This window comes from Condylura cristata, unplaced genomic scaffold (assembly GCF_000260355.1).
Source record: "Condylura cristata isolate star-nosed mole 26May11 unplaced genomic scaffold, ConCri1.0 scaffold00030, whole genome shotgun sequence".
NCBI lineage: Eukaryota > Metazoa > Chordata > Mammalia > Eulipotyphla > Talpidae > Condylura > Condylura cristata.
The window spans coordinates 16,617,897-16,635,933 of NW_004567131.1; the positions used below are offsets into that span (position 1 = coordinate 16,617,897).

General features: G+C 34.5%; 1 protein-coding gene across 2 annotated transcripts in view; it reads right to left on the minus strand.

Annotated features, from left to right (window-relative positions):
- The window catches only part of USP6NL (USP6 N-terminal like), a 98,383-nt gene that overhangs the window by 29,014 nt on the left and 51,332 nt on the right, over positions 1 to 18,037 (minus strand). For both annotated transcript variants that reach the window (XM_012731415.1, XM_004691243.2), the window contains exons 4-5: positions 14,542 to 14,581; positions 7,026 to 7,106 (exon numbers count right to left, since the gene is read on the minus strand). In XM_012731415.1, coding sequence (XP_012586869.1) covers positions 7,026 to 7,106; positions 14,542 to 14,581 — 121 coding nt within the window. The remainder of the gene's footprint in view (positions 1 to 7,025; positions 7,107 to 14,541; positions 14,582 to 18,037) is intronic.

The following is an 18,037-nucleotide window of genomic DNA, read 5'->3' on the forward strand; positions in this document are numbered from 1 at the left end:
ATCTGCCTGTTTCTGCTCCCCACTGTCTCTGGTGAATCCCCTCACTGCCCCTGCACCTCTGGCCTGTACCCCAGTTCTGTATGCATAAATAAAATCTTTAAAAAAAAAAAAAAGAAGGAAAGTCACCACCTTTGAATAAAATTAGGTATAAATTGTATAAATTATCAGTGTCATCAACTCTTTGAATCCTTGAAAGTAAACTATCCTAAGGATCTTTAGCTCTATAAGATGCAATTCCAATAACTGAAATGCAGACAAGCTATGAATTAATAACAACAGTTTCTACTATCATACTACTAAAATTTTATTTATCTAAAGTTTAAGTAAATAAATCATTATGTCATTTTAGGAAACTCTGATTATGTGGCTTAAAATGAGTGACACTGTGCAACTTCCATTGTGAAAGAGTTAATACTGTGAGGCTGATTCAAGTAGATAATCACATAATTTGTTCTGTTCTTTCTTATATAAACATAGTATGTCCCAAATTTAAAATAGCAATAATGACTAGAATCCTTGAAATTTTAACTCATGCAATAGCTCTAAATGGAAAGACACATACAGAAAGGCTTTGTGAAGTCTAGACTCTGGTACTTAAACATTTCTCGTGTACTAAACATCTACCACCATTAGTTGAGCACTAAGTATGATTAAAAATGTGAATGTAAGATTTCTCAGGAAAGTCTGTTATCTCTGTTCAAGTTATAACATATATTTAAAGAATTTCAAATTATTTCCTAAATTTCTAGAGTAAAGATGTGATAGTGTAAAAGTATTTGATATGAATATATACAAAGAGTAGAATCTAATGAAAATGTGAGAAGTGAAATTTTAATAGTCAATTAGAATAAGTTCAAGTAAACAGATCAACTTATTGGACTTGAATTCTCCAGCAGTCTGAAAGTTTTCATTGAGTAAAATAAGAGCTTCGATACATATTTCTTAAGTTGTATCACTTGAAGACATTAGACATTTTATTGTTTTCATTCAATTCTGCACTCAATGATTATACATAAATTACTGTCCATTATATTGTCTTAAAGGTAAATCTAGATATAGGGATGGAAATGGGGCAAATTGCTGATTAAATTAAGAAAGACATAGAAAATAAACCATTAATGGACCCAGGGCTGACATGAAAAATAATTCATGTGTGAAAAAGGTTAACTAGACTCACAGTAGTAATAATTTCCCAACCTATACAAATACTGAATGATTATACTGTATGCCTGAAACTGTTACATGTCAATTATATATCAGCTAAAAAATAAAAAGGGAACATTTATACATTGACTTTATCATCAACAGTAACAATAAAACCAACTTTTACTGAGTAGTTACAATGTGCAGGAAAATATTTTAAATTAAAGATATTTATCTTATTTAAACATATTAACAACTTTATGAGATATGATCCCAATTTTGCAGATGTTGAAAATTAATTACAAAGAGGCTAAACAACGTGCCCAAAGGCACAACAAATGTTACCAGTTTTTAATTTAAAAGACATTGATTTTATATTCTATAAAATACAAAACCACCTTTCCAAAACAAAGTACATGTAGTATCCATCATTCTGCTCAACTGGACAAATCAACGTGGAATGGAAAATATTAAAGAAATTCAAGAGCAGAAAACATTAAAATAATGATAATAAAATTTACACAAACTTAAAAATAATATAAGAAGGCTATATCTGGAATTCAAGCAGTAGAAGGTAATAAAATAAAAGACAAACATAAGCAGAAAAATAATTAAATTATGAGACTTCTAAAATAAGATTTTTAAATCTTGCTCACTGTTTCTCAAACACTTGTTCATGACAGACCAACTTACTATGGTTCCATCTTTCCCCACATATTTTTCAATTACCATAAATTTTGTAGGACAAAATAGGAATTACACCAAATACAACAGTTATAATAAAATTTGTGTATTCTCCAAATAGCAGCCAAGTTTACATTTATTAAAATCTCTGAACTGACAAAGCAGTGTGTCATATTTTCAATAATAACTCTGCAATGTAAGCAGAGCAGATACTATTCAACTTTAAATGGAAGAAAACCAGGGAACTTAGAAGTGCTTTCCTAGGTCAAAGAATTTCATCTTCTTTCTCTTCCTTCAGGGCATCTCTGCCAATCACAGAGATAATAAATAGAGATAATAGCTTTGTTAAAGTAGTGGAATTAATTAGTGAGAGATGACTGCTGATCATCCCCAACTCATGAATGAATGCCATTTATTCATTCATTCTACAAAGAGTCTTTGTAATGATTGCCTGCTTTATGACTAACACTTACTAGGTACTATGGCTACGAACATGAAAAGGTTCTGCTGAGTTCATTGTGCAGTAGAGGAAGATAAGTATGCAAGCAGATAATTAGAACATAGATAGAGAATCCTTTAAAATAAAACCATATAGCTGAGCATCACACATTGAGGAGAGAAATCATGATAGACATAAGCTCTCCAGAGATGGGACAGGGTGCGAAAAAGACAGTAGTGGGCATTACACTACTTAGAACTTCATGAGTGGAGGCAGGGCCAGGTTACCCCTATGTAGAAGAGCAGATTCCAAGGCTAGCTGAGAAGACGTTTAGGGACAAAGTTATTGGGGATGAGGGCAGTGAATATGCTGTGGTCATCACTTTATACTGAGCCAACACAGTGGCTCACATCCTGAGATTGGTGGAAGAGAGTCGCAAGAAAGTTTGGAAAGATTTCCTTTAAAGAAAGATGACAATAAACTAAAAAATGAATTTTCCAGAAAGAAGAAATAGGGTATATATGAGAGTGAGGATAATGATGACTTAAATAGTAGTTAACAATGTGAATAACAACAGTTATACCTACCTACAATTCATAATGCATTGGGAACCAGCAGATGTGTTTTTAAAGCAATTTATTCCTTATAATATTATTATAGTCCTAAAAAGGCAGCTACTATTATTATCATTCCTGTGTTTCACACAAGAAAAAAAAGGTTAAGTAATTAGATGAAAGGTATACCATTAATGAAGTTCAGTTAGCTTCAAAAGAACTGAAATTGGTTAGTTTGACTTCAAATTTCTTAGTAGCTATAAAATTTCTACATGTTGAAATTTAGTAACACTTCAATATGCCACTTTGAGAAACACCAAATTTACAATTATGTTACAAATATATTTTATGGATGTGATACATAAAATCTTTAAACAGGTAAACTTGTAAACAAAATCTACCTTTTGCTTTTAGTATCTTAGTTTATTTGCCAATAAAATTAGTCTAGTTCATCATGAAACATCTAACAAATCAACAACTAAGAAAAAAAAATCCATCAAGTGACCAAATGTTTTCAATATTTCTAACATTAGTGAATTTAAAACAGTGATAATGTGCCAAGCCATATATCATCACAGTTGGTAGTGAGTAAACTTTTCATACCAGCAAGCCTGGCTCAATTTGGTAGGACTTCCAGAAAACTCTAAGTATGTACTAGAAGCAAAGTTTACTTGCCGAGTTACTTCTGTTCTTTCTTGCCTTTCCATTTCCTTTCATCATCCCTGATTCATCCCTGATTTTCTGCAGCCAATAAGTATGAGTCCCCTAACTTTAGACTATAAAGGTTTTGAACCATCCACAAGGCCCTAATGCCTTTTATAACTGTATTCTATTTCCTACTAACCTTTTATTGACAACCATCAAAAAGAAAGTTAACATAAAAGATGGTACAACAAACAAGCTATATGTAGAGGGTGGACACAGGATCTTCTGCTTGTTACTAACAAAGTGGGTGGCCTTGACAAATTCATTTCTAAATACTGTGACTCTATTTTCCTGTCCAAAAAAAAAAAAAATGTTTTCTAATACAAATCCACATAGCTAATAGAGCTGTTATTTGACCAACAAAAATCCTTTCAGTTATTTGATATACACATACAAATAGAAAAATATCTGTAAGTACTCTGGTTTGGCATAGTTTAGATACAATTACATCATGACTAGTTAAATCTCAATGGTCTTAACTCAGCAGAGATGATTTCATTTCCTCCTTTAATAGATTTTTTTTTTTTTTAAGTACAATCTACTATAGAAAAGGGGCACTAGGCAACAATCTTCATGGAAACTTTGGTTCATTAAAGTTCATGAAAGTCCAAATATTTAGCACATCTGTATTTTTATGTCAAGATATTTTTAGAAATTTATTTGTATTTCTACTATGTAAGTGAAGACTGTGGAGAAAAAAACTTATACCTACTCTTGCAAGAGGAAAAATACATGGTACTATTTTTGCTTGGATGTAATTTAAAACTAGGTATGAATTGATAGCAGCAATTCTTTCAGAAGGTGCATTCTGTTTCACACCAAATTGGACCATATACATCATCAAATGACCCTAGCATTATAGTTTTGGGAAAGTGCTTTAAAATTATACATTGAGGAAATAGTTCTGCTAAAATGTCTCTTAATGGGAACTACATTATCCAGAGTTGCTGTCAGAATAGTAGCCTAGCAGACAACTCATTCTTATAAAGGCTTCCATACTTCTAGAAATATATGTATACTATGGAAGAACATGTAATTGTACAAATATTTTATTAGACTGAATGTGAGACTGAATGCAGGTGCAATGTATCAAAATTTATTCCGTAATTACTACTTCAGCAATCTTTCCCAAAAGATGTAAGGTGAAATTGTTGCCAACTCTCGGACAATCTAAGTGACAGCGTAATATTAAGCAAGAGCATAGGTGTCGGAACTAATCTTCTACTTTAAACTGATTCCTCTTAAAAGACATCTTGAGTTCCAACCTAATGCTAAAATACAGTTAATGAAACCAACAATCCCAAAATGAACTCATTCCTGATGAAAATAAAATAATAATGCTTTAACATATTTAAACTAAGGATATTTAAGATGGTCAAAAAGAAAAGTGCCATTGGTGAGAAAGCCCTTAACAAAAAGACTTCTAAGGTTAAATAAGTTTCATGCAATCTTAAAAATTCCCACATGCATCATAATATCAGATTTTGAGGTTTAGATGAGGTCCCAACTATTTTTATACAATATGTGAAAATATTTCATCTAGCCCTATAATATAGAAACCTTCCTTAACTTTGTTTAGCTCTAACTCTTTCAACTTTAGTCAATCACAGGATGGTAGGACTATATAATATCGTTTTTATTTTGTAATTGGTCTTATTTTTTTTCTTTTTGGTGCAAAAGAACTGGGGTATAGACCATTGGGGGAGTAGGGGTGGTGGTGAGAAGATTCACCAGAGACAAAATGGGGAGCAGAACAAGAACATTTACTGAAATACACTGCTAAGAGAGCAGCAGGTGGGACAGGTGAGATCTACTGTGCTGTGTGGGTCACCTCCCTGGCAGGGGATCGAACTCAAGCCCTAGTGGTGATAGCACTGACCCTTAACCTTTAGCCCACTAGGGAGGGCCCCTCTAAAGAATTTCTTCATTTAAAAATATTTTATTGTTTGACCTTCCTTCAAAAAACTAAAAGTGGTAGGTAGTATTTTCTGAATGCTTACAAAGGTGCAGTATTAATCACTTCACATGCATTAAATTATTGCCTCATTATCCTTTTGAAATGGGTATTATTTATTATTTGTATTTTGTAGATAAGGAAACTGAGGTTTAGATGAGCTTTCATAATACTAAAATGTTATTTGCCATTTTCATTATGGTGACTAATAGTAGAAAAGCAATGGTGGCAAAATACTGATACCTTTGTACCAATTAGCAGTAGTCCTTGTGTTAGTTTCTGTATTTTCCACCCACAATTTATTTTTTAATGTCAGTTTCACTTTGAAAAGCCCTTGACAAAGCAGTATAAATGATTAATTTTTACTCACTCTCACTTCTTAAATATATGTCTTAATTTCTTAAGTGATGAAGTGGTATAAATACATGGAGAACTTCTGCTGCCTGATGAAGTATAATGTTGGCTTTAGGAAAGGATACTTATGAAGGAAAAATACCGGATGCTTCACTCATAGCAGAAGTATAAAGGACCAGGGGAGAAAATAATAATAAAAATGAACACTTATATACCAGAGACTCTACGGTGGTAGAGTGTGGAATGGGATCAAAAATGGGGGAGTGTGGGGGGCAGGAAGTGCACTGGACTATGGTGATGGCACACAGGTGATCTGGTGATGGGAAGCCCACGGGGATTACAACCGAGATGGAAAAAGGCACAAAAAAACTAATATTTTTTGGGAACAAATCAATATTTTTGTGGAACATCCTTACAACTTGAAAGGCTGACTAAACAAATTAAGTTGTTCATATGTGGGTATTTACCAGGTATTTTTGCAAATGATGAAGTATAATAAATCTGTTCCTTTAAGGAAATGATCTGATAGTATTTGTTACTAATGTTAACATTTAACCTTTCAAGTAAAAATTATATTTTCAAGAAACTTCCCACCCATGAACTTCACAGTTTCCTTATATTTGAAGATTTTCCTGATGAGATTGGTGGTGATATTAATCATTGTGATGAGTGTATATATTTTTCAACTGACTTAATAAAATCATGCAGGACAAAAAGATTTAAGGGGGGTGGGGGTTTGCTAACAGTTTTTGGAAAAGTTCCTGCTTCAGGGGAAGGTCTTCAAGGCGGGCCCTCTCCAGCTGAGCAGCAAGACACATGAATAAGGAGCCTGGAACTACTGCAATGATTCTGACCCTAGAAGAAAGCCAACACCTGTGTAAAGCTGCCACTGCAGAAGGTAGAGAAGAGAGATGAATAAACTACTTAGTCACAGCAACATAACTGGGCAGAATTACCTCACTCTTGACACCTATCTTACCTCTGAATTACCTAATACATTTGCTTAATTTTTGAAATCAGCTTGTACTGCGTATCCTATTATAACAGAAAGACTAATTTGAGACATGTCATTAAATTAAAATATTTTTTAATGAAGATAATACTTGTAATTAAAGAAAAACTTGTACCTGGGAATATCCACCTTGAATTATTTGTGTGGATTCAGATGTAGGAAACATTGGTGCTTAATTACCTTTTCAGTGTTCTTGTATTTCTCCCATCCTTTTAGCATTTTCAACCATTTGGTAGTTCTTTCAATTTCCAGGTGCTTTTGCTAAAATAAAATTGAAATTTATTATTAATGTTCATTTGAGGTTTCTTATAAAAGTTTTATAGCTTTTTTAAGGCTAACTTTTTAAGTTTTACAGCTGAATACATTTGTAGCGCTAGTATCCCGCAGCTAAAATTAAGATACATAAGCAATGTGCCACTGAGATAGGAAAAAAGAAATTGTTTAAATTTTCCAACACTAAAACAAATCACTAAAACCCCTATATAACCTATAAATTTAAACCAATTTAAAATTAAACCAATTAACATTCTAAAATACTTTTTATGAAGCAAAAACCACAACTTCAAAATTCCACTTCTGAATTTTGCTGAATTCTAGCATCTGAAAGTTTTCAATGACAGAACTGTTTTTTTTTTAAATAAATAAATAAATAAAAACACTTATTTATTCACACATACAGAAACTGGGGTGCAGGCCAGAGGTACAGGGGGTGAGAGGATTCACCAGAGACAGATTGGGAAATAGAACAGGTAGATCTACTGAAATACACTGCTGCAGGGAGCAGTGGGTGAGACAGGAGAGGTCTGCTGCACCATGTGGGTCTCCTCCCTGGCTGAGGAATCAAACTCATGCCGCAGTGGCTATGTATAGCTTTATAGTGGTGTATTTTAAACCCTTGTGCCAGCAGAGAAGCACCAGAGTTGATTTTTTTAAAGGATAAATGTGTATTTGTGGAGAGATTACTATATACAAAGCAATATTGCTAGTGAAAAATTATACAAAAATAATAGTTGCCACCCTTAAAGAAATGTTACCAGATTATGCTACCAGACTTCAAACTATACTACAAGGATAGCTGTATATTCAAAACAGTATGGTACTGGAGTAACAGTAGACACACATGCCAGTGGACAAGAATTGAGACCAGAAAATACCCTCATTAATATGGACAGTTAATTTCTGACAACTAAGCAAAGAGTACGCAATGGGGAAAGTCTCTTCAACAAATGGTGCTAGGAGAAACAGGATAGCCACACACGGAAAATTAAAACTAAACTCAAGATGAATTAAAGAGTTGGCTATAATATGGCTGGAAAACATAAAATACACAAAAGGAAACATAATCAAATAAGCAAAACATTCTACAACAATGGCTTCCAGAATGTCTGTCTCTGGGGATCAACTCCAATAGCAAAGAAAACAAAAGCAAAAATAAATGAATGGAACTACATTAAGTTTAAAAGTTTCTGTACAGCAAAATGAACGATCATTAAAACAAAAAGACACTACATCGAAAGGGAGAAAACTTCTGCACACTGTGCATCTATCAAGGGGCTATTCCAAAGATCTCCTACTCTCAAGAGAGAGAAAACAAAGAACACAATCCAAAAAATGGGCAGAAAAGCTAAACAAGCACTTCTCCAAAGAAGACATACTGATGGCCAACAGACCCATTAAATTATGCTTAACATCACATATCGTCGGAGAAATACAAACCAAAAGCACAATGAGATACCACCTCACTCCAGTAAGAATGATCTATATCAAAAAGCCAAACCAACAAATGTTGGAAAGAATGCAGAGATAAAAAGAACCCGCATGGAGTCTTGGTAGAAATGTAGACCACTCCACTCTATAGAAATCAGTATGGCAGTCCTCAAATACTAAGAGACTGGATACTGGAGGAACTAGAGGAGGTTGTGCTAAGTAAAATAAGTCATAAAGACAGACAAATCAAAGATTATTTCACTCATGTGGAATATAAAGGAAAAACAACAAAGGAACTAACAAACTCAAACAAACCCTAGAAATGATTGGTAGAATTAAAGCTGCTAGAGAAAAAGGGAGGGTGGGAATGGGGAACAAAGAGTGGAGAAGATAGTGTGAAAACAAACATCTGAGGAGGCGTGAACCTGCCCCTACATCATGTACAGTGTTGTACGCCAATGTTAGTAAATAAATAAACAAACACACACATTCATGAACAAAAAGAATAAATGTCATGATTTGTTAAGGAAAATGGATAAAATACTGTGTTATGTTCTCCCAGCTAGAAACAGGAAGGGTAGCAGCAAGGCTGTGATGGAGCAGTGAAATCCACCAGGGTTGATAGAGAAGATGAGTCTTAATGCAGAATAGAAAATTATTAGGATTTTTATCAAGTACAGCATGGGTAGGAGTATAACAAACATGTGTAGATGTAGTTCTGAGATAACTCAGCACCACAAGGGAAGGAACAGCAGCTCTAAAGAGTTAAGTGAAGTATGAGGAGATGGGTGGAAAATGTGAGGGGGATATATCACACGAAAAGAAATCTGGGACAAAGCTGGGGAAAGAAGTACTTTGTACAAAAATGCTTCTTCCTCACTTCTTTGGTTTCCAGAAGAGGGATTTTTTCCCCCTAATACTTGGGGCTGTTTTCCAATCTCTTATTCACCAATAAGGAATGACTTAACTGATTTAAAACCTCGGAAAAGAACTGAGCATGTACATTCAGCCAGCCCTCTCTCTTTTCCTTGGCAGCCTGTCTGCCCTCAGAGCACATTTGTACTCCATCAGGAGAAAATACCTTCTTCAGTCAGGAAGTCTATGGTGATCTCTCTGGCCATAAGTCAGTCTATATACTTATAAGGTTCTGTTAAGAAGCCCTTAGCTACTGCATCTAACTTATACGCTCTCCTAACTATTTACATTCAACAAAAGCTGAGGTTTTGTTACTTTCCCAGTGCCTAAATTAGTACCAACCACAAAATAGGTACCTACTTTCAGAAAATAAGGCATATCATTATTCTTTCTGATTAACGAGCTGAGATTACAATTTTGTTAATTCCCTTCAATCCCCACATCTTCTTTCTTGGAGGCTTCTATAAGTGCATGTGTATATGAATAAAAAGCAACAGAAGTAGAAGACCATATAAGAAAGAAATTGTTCAGAGGATACATTTTAGGTTCAAAAAATGTCTGCTTACTACAACCCCCTGAGGTAGGTATAATCACCTCCATTTTACAAAAAAGGAAACAGAGGTACAAAGGGCTTGGACTAGCCATGTGTCCAAATCCCTCAAGGAATAAGTTTTAGCTTGATGAGGTTTGAAAGCCAGGTAGGTTGGCTTCTGGACTTGCATCCTTCACATCTTTTGACTCTTGTTTTATCATGTACTCTGAACTTGTTCAGGCATAATTTTCAGATGAAAACACGAGCTCCTTATTGACCATCTTCAATGTAGCTTCAGGCAGGCAGATGCCTTTCATCAACAGTTTTAGGTATAAAGGAAACGTAAGTCCTTTCCCCTAAAATCCTGGATTTGGGTATTGATTCTTAGCAATGAGAATATTTTTACATTATTTTATTTCCAGGCATATTCTTAAAGTTCTTAAATTGCTTCACTGTAAAATTTTGATTTTTTTAATAATAGATATCTTTTGAGCAAAAAAAAAATTGTTGCAATTCCCATCCTTCAAAAAGGCTAAGCATATTCTTCATCATATTATTAGTGATAAAATGTTACAGATGGTTCCAGAAATATGTTTAATTTTAAAACTCAGCAGGGCACTAAAATCTAATTAATGTTTCTGCTAAATGTGACTTTTGAGAAGGGCAACCTGTGAAAAATTATGATTGCTCTACTTGCCATTTGGTTTTTGTTTCTTTTGTTGTTGCTGTTATTCTGCACTTCCTTCCCTTGCCTTCTTTCAAAGCACAATCCTTTTCCCCACCAACAGGAAAACACCAAATAATTCAAGCCAACCCAAGAGTATAATAACATACACTTTGCCAGGACAACCCTGCTGAGATCTTTCAGATCTCTTGCTATCTTTCATTTTTATGACTATGAATTATCAATGAATTACTTTAAGAAGTAGTTATTCTTTTTTTTTAAAGGCACACTTGTATTTTAACACTTATGTATGCATAAAATTTTAAATGCTACTCATCCTCACAAAGGCAAGGACAAAATACACACAATTTTATGAACCATTAAGTATGCTTTCTTTTCCCGTTGGGGAAAACATGGTAATAAACCTTTGGAAAAAGTTCCTAAACTATAGAATATTTAAATTCCATAGTTGAATTAGATTTAAATGTTAACTCCATTAACAATATCCATTAACATTATCCACAGTTTATGGATAAAATATATTTTACCACCAAATAGGATATAGCTAACTAAAGTATGAAGTAACTAAAAACACATGTGACAAATGTAAATTTCAGTGCTCTAGAAAAATAAACTTGAAGCACATCATCTTGCTATAACGTCAGGATAAACTAGAATATAACAGTGAGTTAGAATATCCACTTAAGTTCAACAGACTTCAAACTCAACAAAATGATTTTTGTAAACATACTACTAATACCCATCTCTTCCCTAACAAGATTTAAAAATATCTTTGCCTACTAAGGCAAACTAATTAGAACTTAAATAGTTTGCAGCCTACTTTTTATCATCCACCCCCAACCTACATTCTGCTAGTTCAGGTCTCTTGTGCCCATCAAGTCCTGTGTCCAAGTTGAGCACTTCTGATTCCTAGATGAGGGCACTAACTCCTGTCCTGTCAGAACAATGTACATCAAATGGAAAATGATGCAGGTCTTAGTCTCTATTCTATCTTTACATTATCTACGTTAACCTCAAAATTGATACATTATTGTATACTTTTCTTCCCATGAGTTGTTTTTAGGAAGACTAAACTGTCTTTAGACCTTTATAATCTGATACCAAGTTATTTTAAGAGTTTCATGCTCTACCAACTGAGCTAGCCAGGTGGCCCCAAGTTATTTTAAATTGATGTCCCCTCTGAGTCAGGTCAAGGAGAGTATAAGTATTAAAACTGGGACCAGTGTCTTCTCTGTTGCCTCTCAACCTCCAGTGATCTGCAACTGTATTTCTAGACTATGATGACTTAGCCTTTGACTATTAAGTACTAAGGACTGTTAGTAATCACCCACAGAGTATTCATTTGTCTTCTATCTCATGCAAGGTTCCTCCCACTATTAACATGATAAATAGTCCAGACAGTAAAGGCTAAACATATACAATGCATGGATAGATATTATACAGGCTTCTCTTCTAGAATAAAAAATTTTTGAACTTAACTACAAGTCTTCAGATGCTTTTTTTTTCCCCATGAGTATTAGGATGTATGACTGAGGATGAAGTTGACTGAATTATGCACATCGAAACCTCACCAGCAGAGGTCAGGAGAGGCCAAGAAGTACAAGACGGAAAGTGTCCTGTTTTGATGGAGTAAGAAGTCTACTGGTCTTTTATATACCTTAAGTAAGATGTGACTGAAGATACAGGCCTTAAGTATGTAAATACGCCCATATATTGTATAAGTCAAACAAAATATTACACTACATAAAAGAATAGCTGAATTAATGAAAGTTTAGTTTTACATATCCTTTCCTCTTTATTAAAAACATAAATAAGCACAAAGACACAATGTAATCCATTATTAACATTGTTCTCTGCAGAGTAAATATAATAAGTGTGTTTGTTTGTTTAAGTGCCTGTGTGGAGGGATCCAAGCACTTTACAAATATCAATATTAATCCTTATGAGAGAGTGCCTACTACTATTCCTATTTTAAACAAAATACTACACTGGCAAAGCTGGAACTGAAGCCATGGTTACTTGGCTATGCATCAGTACTAGCATACAAGTCTACCCAGGTAGCAATACACAGCTGCTTCAATTGTGTGCTTTGTAAAAATTAATAAATACGGTATATTTCAGCAAGGCTATGTTTCCATTAACTTTTTCACTGACGTAATATATGCAGAATTTTAAAATTTGTTTTCTAGAAATGGTGGAGCTTGATCTTTAGGAGTAGGTAGTCACTGAAAAATATACAAAGTAAACTTCAACCAGAGAAAATTGGGAAATCCTGATAAACTAAAAGTTTCCAGCTTAGACTAATTTGCATATGTCTAAAGTCCTCATTCCATTTTAAAGAAAGCAAACCTGTAAAAAGTAGGTCATACAATGGTGCATTTGATGTACAAAAAGCACAATGAAATTTCAATCAACAGCCTCAGAATGTACTCCTCCTTCAATAAGACTTAGATATGAATATAAAATTATCTCATGTTAAAATACCAAAGTGTACAATGATTAGTTTCTAGTGATTTCCTGTATCAAAATTTTTAGCATAAGCAACTAATTAAAGTATAACTGCATTCGGTAAGAAGTCTCCTATTATATAGACAAGTCTCTTCAAAAACAACATTTAAAACCGAACAGCCTCCCTCAAGCAAGCAACCTCCACTAACACTGTCCTATTTATTTTCTTTTTCACTGTCACATTTCTTGGACCTTCTATGCCAGTAGCTCCCAAACTTTTGGAATTTGTGGGCCAGGAAGTTATTTTTAAAAGGAGAGTTGGGGAGAGACACAAAAGAAAGGCACTGGAAAGAGGAGTTGACTTTACCAAACATAGGTTGTCTTGTGCTAAAGATGACTTCTAGCTCTTCTCTTCTTAACTTTGCCAATAAAAAAATTTTCAAAAGGACAATGTCTGCCAGTCTTTAAATCAACTTGTTTAGCTATGAAACTGTCATTACCTCAGCCACCACTTACTAAGCTGAGACTATACACATTAACTGTTGGTTCTGGATACCACCAGCAGCTTCCTCTTCCCCCTGAGGTAATATGTCAATGAGAAAAATGATAATATAAAGATATAGGTTTAATTTTTAGTATGTGAAATAGTGTTAAGTACTAATGAGAAAAACAAAGGAGAGAAGAAGATGATTTGAATGTGTATGTGGCAGAGGAAGGGGGAAGAAGTTCACAATTCTTGATATGATAACCAGAGTAGGCTTTATTCTATGTGATATCTGAGTGAACACTAAAGTAGCTGCAACTGCCAGTTGCCACTATCAGAAAAGAGCATTCAGCACAGGAAACAGCCAGTGGTAAAGGTCTGAAAGAGGTAATTTGGTGGTACACTACAGAAACATAAGGGGGTAATGAGTAAGAGCAAGTGATAGAAGACAGAATGAGAATTTAACAGAAATAGACCAGGGATTTATAGGCCTTTCCCCATAGGGTCTATGCTAAAGGACTATGGGTACCTGAATGGTGGAAGTTCGATGGTAACGTACATCTAAGGAGTAGTGATCATATTCCCCTAAACTATATATAGTGTTATAATAAAGGAAAAAAATCAATGAATCAACCAATGAATGAACAACTCTATATTCTGAAGCACTTCTAAGACTGAGAATTACTGCCTAGAATACAAGTCTTCTTGGGTAACTACTACCTTTCCTTTCCTCAAAAATCTATCAGAAATTCCATGAAGTTTCCTGAAATTATTTCCCCATTAATTCAATGACTTTCTTACAGTGATATACTTAATATCAAATTCTAACATGACTATTTTACATTAAAGAGGTAGCAGATTTTCTTCTGCTGGTAAACATAATTCACCAGGAACTATATATATATATATTCAGAGCTAGACTTACCCGTTCCACAACTGCATTATGATAGGGGAGCTCCTCCTCACTGCAGAGAAAAAACAGTAGGTGAGACCACAGCAAACTTACAAATAATTATAAATCTATAGGGACATATAATGAGCAACCACTTATTTGTTCTCACAATAACTATCTAAGTTTCCAGGGATCCTGTAACACAAACTCCCTCCCATTTTTAAATCGCCAGATCTGTGCTAATAAAATAACCTCTAGGCACATAGGGCTATTTAATTTTAAGCATAATAAAATCATATTATATTGAACATATATACTCAGTCTAACTGATCATGGTTCAAATGTATGACAGAAGCTACTATTTTGATCTGAACAGATATGAAAAAGCATTTTCACTAGTGCAAAAGTTCTATTAGACAACATGCTCTAGACCAGGGCTCAGCAATCTCTCTATAAAGGCAAATATTTAAATATTAAGAGTTAGACTTTACGGAGCAGTAAGTCTTTTCACAATTCAACTTTCCTCTACATCCTCACCAAGATTTAATTCTGGCCTTTTGATAATATCCATTCTGATAGGTGGGAGGTGATACTGCATCACAGTTTTGGTTTGCACTTTTGTGATGATTAGTGATGTTGTACACCTTTTCATGTACCTGTTTGTCACCTATATGTCTTCTTTGGAAAAATGTCTATTCAGATCTTTTGCCCAGTTTTTATTTGGCTTGACTTTTTTAGTTAAATGAGTTCTTTATTTATATATTGAACCCTTAACAGAATCAGAATCTCCCTATTCTGTGGATGCCTTTTCATTTTGCAAATCATTCCCTATGCTGTACAGAAGCTAAAGTTTCTAACTTGATACATACAGTCCTATTCATTTATTTTTGTTGTTCTTAACCTTTGCTTTTGGCGTCAATTCAAAAAGTATTGCCAAGATCGATGTAAAAGAGTTTACTAACTATATAAAGGAGTTTTCTTCTAGGACTTTTATAATTTATCTTACATTAAAGTCCTTAATTGATTTTTCAGTTGATTTTTGTGTCTGCTATAAGACAGTAGTTATTTTCATTCCTTTGTATGTGGCTGTTAAGTTTTCCCAATGCTACCCAGTGGAGACTTATCCTGTCTCTGTATATTCTTATCTCTTTTGTCAGAAATTAATTAACTAAGGTTTATTTCAGTGTTCTCTATTCTGTTCTACTTATCCATGTGTCTGTTATTATACCAACATTATACTATTGAAACTACTTGTAAGGGTTTGAAACCAAGGAGTGTCATGCATCTAGCTTTGTTCTTTTTTAGTATTTCTTGTTCCATACAAATTTTAGGATTATTTGTTCTATTTCTGTGAGAATGCTATTTGAAATTTGATAGGAATTGAATCTGTAGATTATTTTGAGTAGCATGGATTTTTTTTAAGATTTATTTACTTATGCATACAGAACTGGGGTACAAGCCAGAGGTGTAGGGGCGCTAAGAAGATTCACCAGAGACAGAGTGGGGAGCAGAGAAGGCCGATCGACAGCTGAGAGGGACAGCGGGCTGGTCAGAGAGGTCTGCCACACCATGTAGATCACCTACAGAGCTGGGGATCAAACTCGCACTAAAGCGGCTGCAGCTAGCTTGCAGTGCTGTGTCCTAACCCACTGCGCCACCAGGGTGGGCCCAGCATGATATTTAAACATTATTAATTCTTTCAATCCAAGAGTCCAAAATATCTTTCCATGTATTCGCATCTTCTTCAATTTCTTTCATTACTATCTTTTGGTTTTTAATGTAAAAGTCTTTCATCTTGGAGCCCTCCCTGGTGGCGCAGTGCGTTAAAGCACAGCACTAAGAAGCTAAAGCCACTTTAGCATGAGTTCCATCCCTGCCCAGGAAGTGATCCACCTGGCACGGCAGACCACTCCTGTCTAGCCCCGCTGCTCCCCTCAGCAGACTACTTCGTCAGTCTGTCTGTTCTACTCCCCACTCTGTCTCTGGTGAATCTTCTCACTGCCCACACCTCTGTACACGAGGTACCCAGTTCTCTATGCATAAATAAATCTTTAAAAAAAAAAAAAAGTCATCTCGTTGACTAAATTTGTTCCAGGGTAGTTTATTGTTTATTGATGCAAATGTAAACGAAAATTTTCTTTCTTGATAGACTTTTTTTCAATCTGTGTATAGAAATGCAACAGATTTTTGTACACCAATTTGGTATCCCAAGTGCCCTTTATAAATGTACAAAAAAATGTGGAATATATGCTAAATGGAGTATTACAAAGTTATGAAAAAATGATTGCAGACTGGCATTTGTGGTAAAGGGTATGGCCCTTGAGATGATAGTGTTAAGTAAATAAGTCAAAAAGTGAAAAATAATAATATAAACAATAAAAAAAGCATACACAGGCAAAAGTACAGTAGAATAAATCTTGAACTTCGTGGAAGAATATAATGATCACCAGAGGGAACAGGGGAAGGGAGGTAAGATGAGAAAGGGAGGCAGGTAGATAGGTATGAGCATGAGTGGTTTGACAGTAAGTGAGGGGAACATGAGCACACATGGAAAAAAAAATAATTTTTTTTTAAAGTGAAAAAAAGAATGGACCAAATTCAGGGTAAATACAAAGTATGCCTTTAAGTATAGTTAACTACATACAACCCATGAATCAAATCTGGCCTACTATCCATTTTTGTAAATAAGGTTTTAATGGAACAATGTCATGCTCATTCATTCATGTATTATCTGTTGAGTATTTCCATGCTAGGACTGAGTAATTGTGACAAAGACTATCACCCACAGAGTCAAAATTATTTAATATTTGGCTTTTTTTGAATAGTTTTTTTTTAAAGATTTATTTATTTATGCATACAGTACTAGGGTATAGGCCAGAGGCGCAGGTGTGGTGAGAGAATTCACCAGAAACAGAGCAGGGAGCAAAACAGGCAGATCAACAAAACGCACAGCTAAGGGGAGTAGCAGGTGGGTCAGGAGAGGTCTGCTGGGCCATGTGGTCACCTCCCAGGCAGGGATCGAACTCATGCTTAAGTGGCTTTAGCTTCTTAGTGCTGTGCATTAACCCACTGTGGCTTTTTACAGAAAATGTTTGCCTCATTGCTGCTGAGGAGAAAAGCTTATACTCTTAGGGAAAGCAGCACATAGAGGCTTATAAAAGGAAACATCAAGCTACAAAAAGAACCAATACCCACAGAAATGCATATTTAATAATAAAAATATCACTGTCCCCCAAAACAAAAAGGAGCCATAACTAGATCTAGATCTAGTTTTTTCATATGCTACTAAATGTAAATGAATTACTAATTACTGTATATGTCCCTATAATTTTAAATTGACTCTGGTAGAGTATATCTATAACTGTGAGAAAACTTTGATTTGAAAACTTAAACTTGTTAATATCAGTAAGTTAAATATGCTAGAAAATTTTTGGTTTTGTAGCAAATATTATGTTTAGTTGAGATTTACTCTTCCAAATTATTAGATGGGTAAAAAGAATTCTCAAGCCCTGTTATCCAAACAAATATT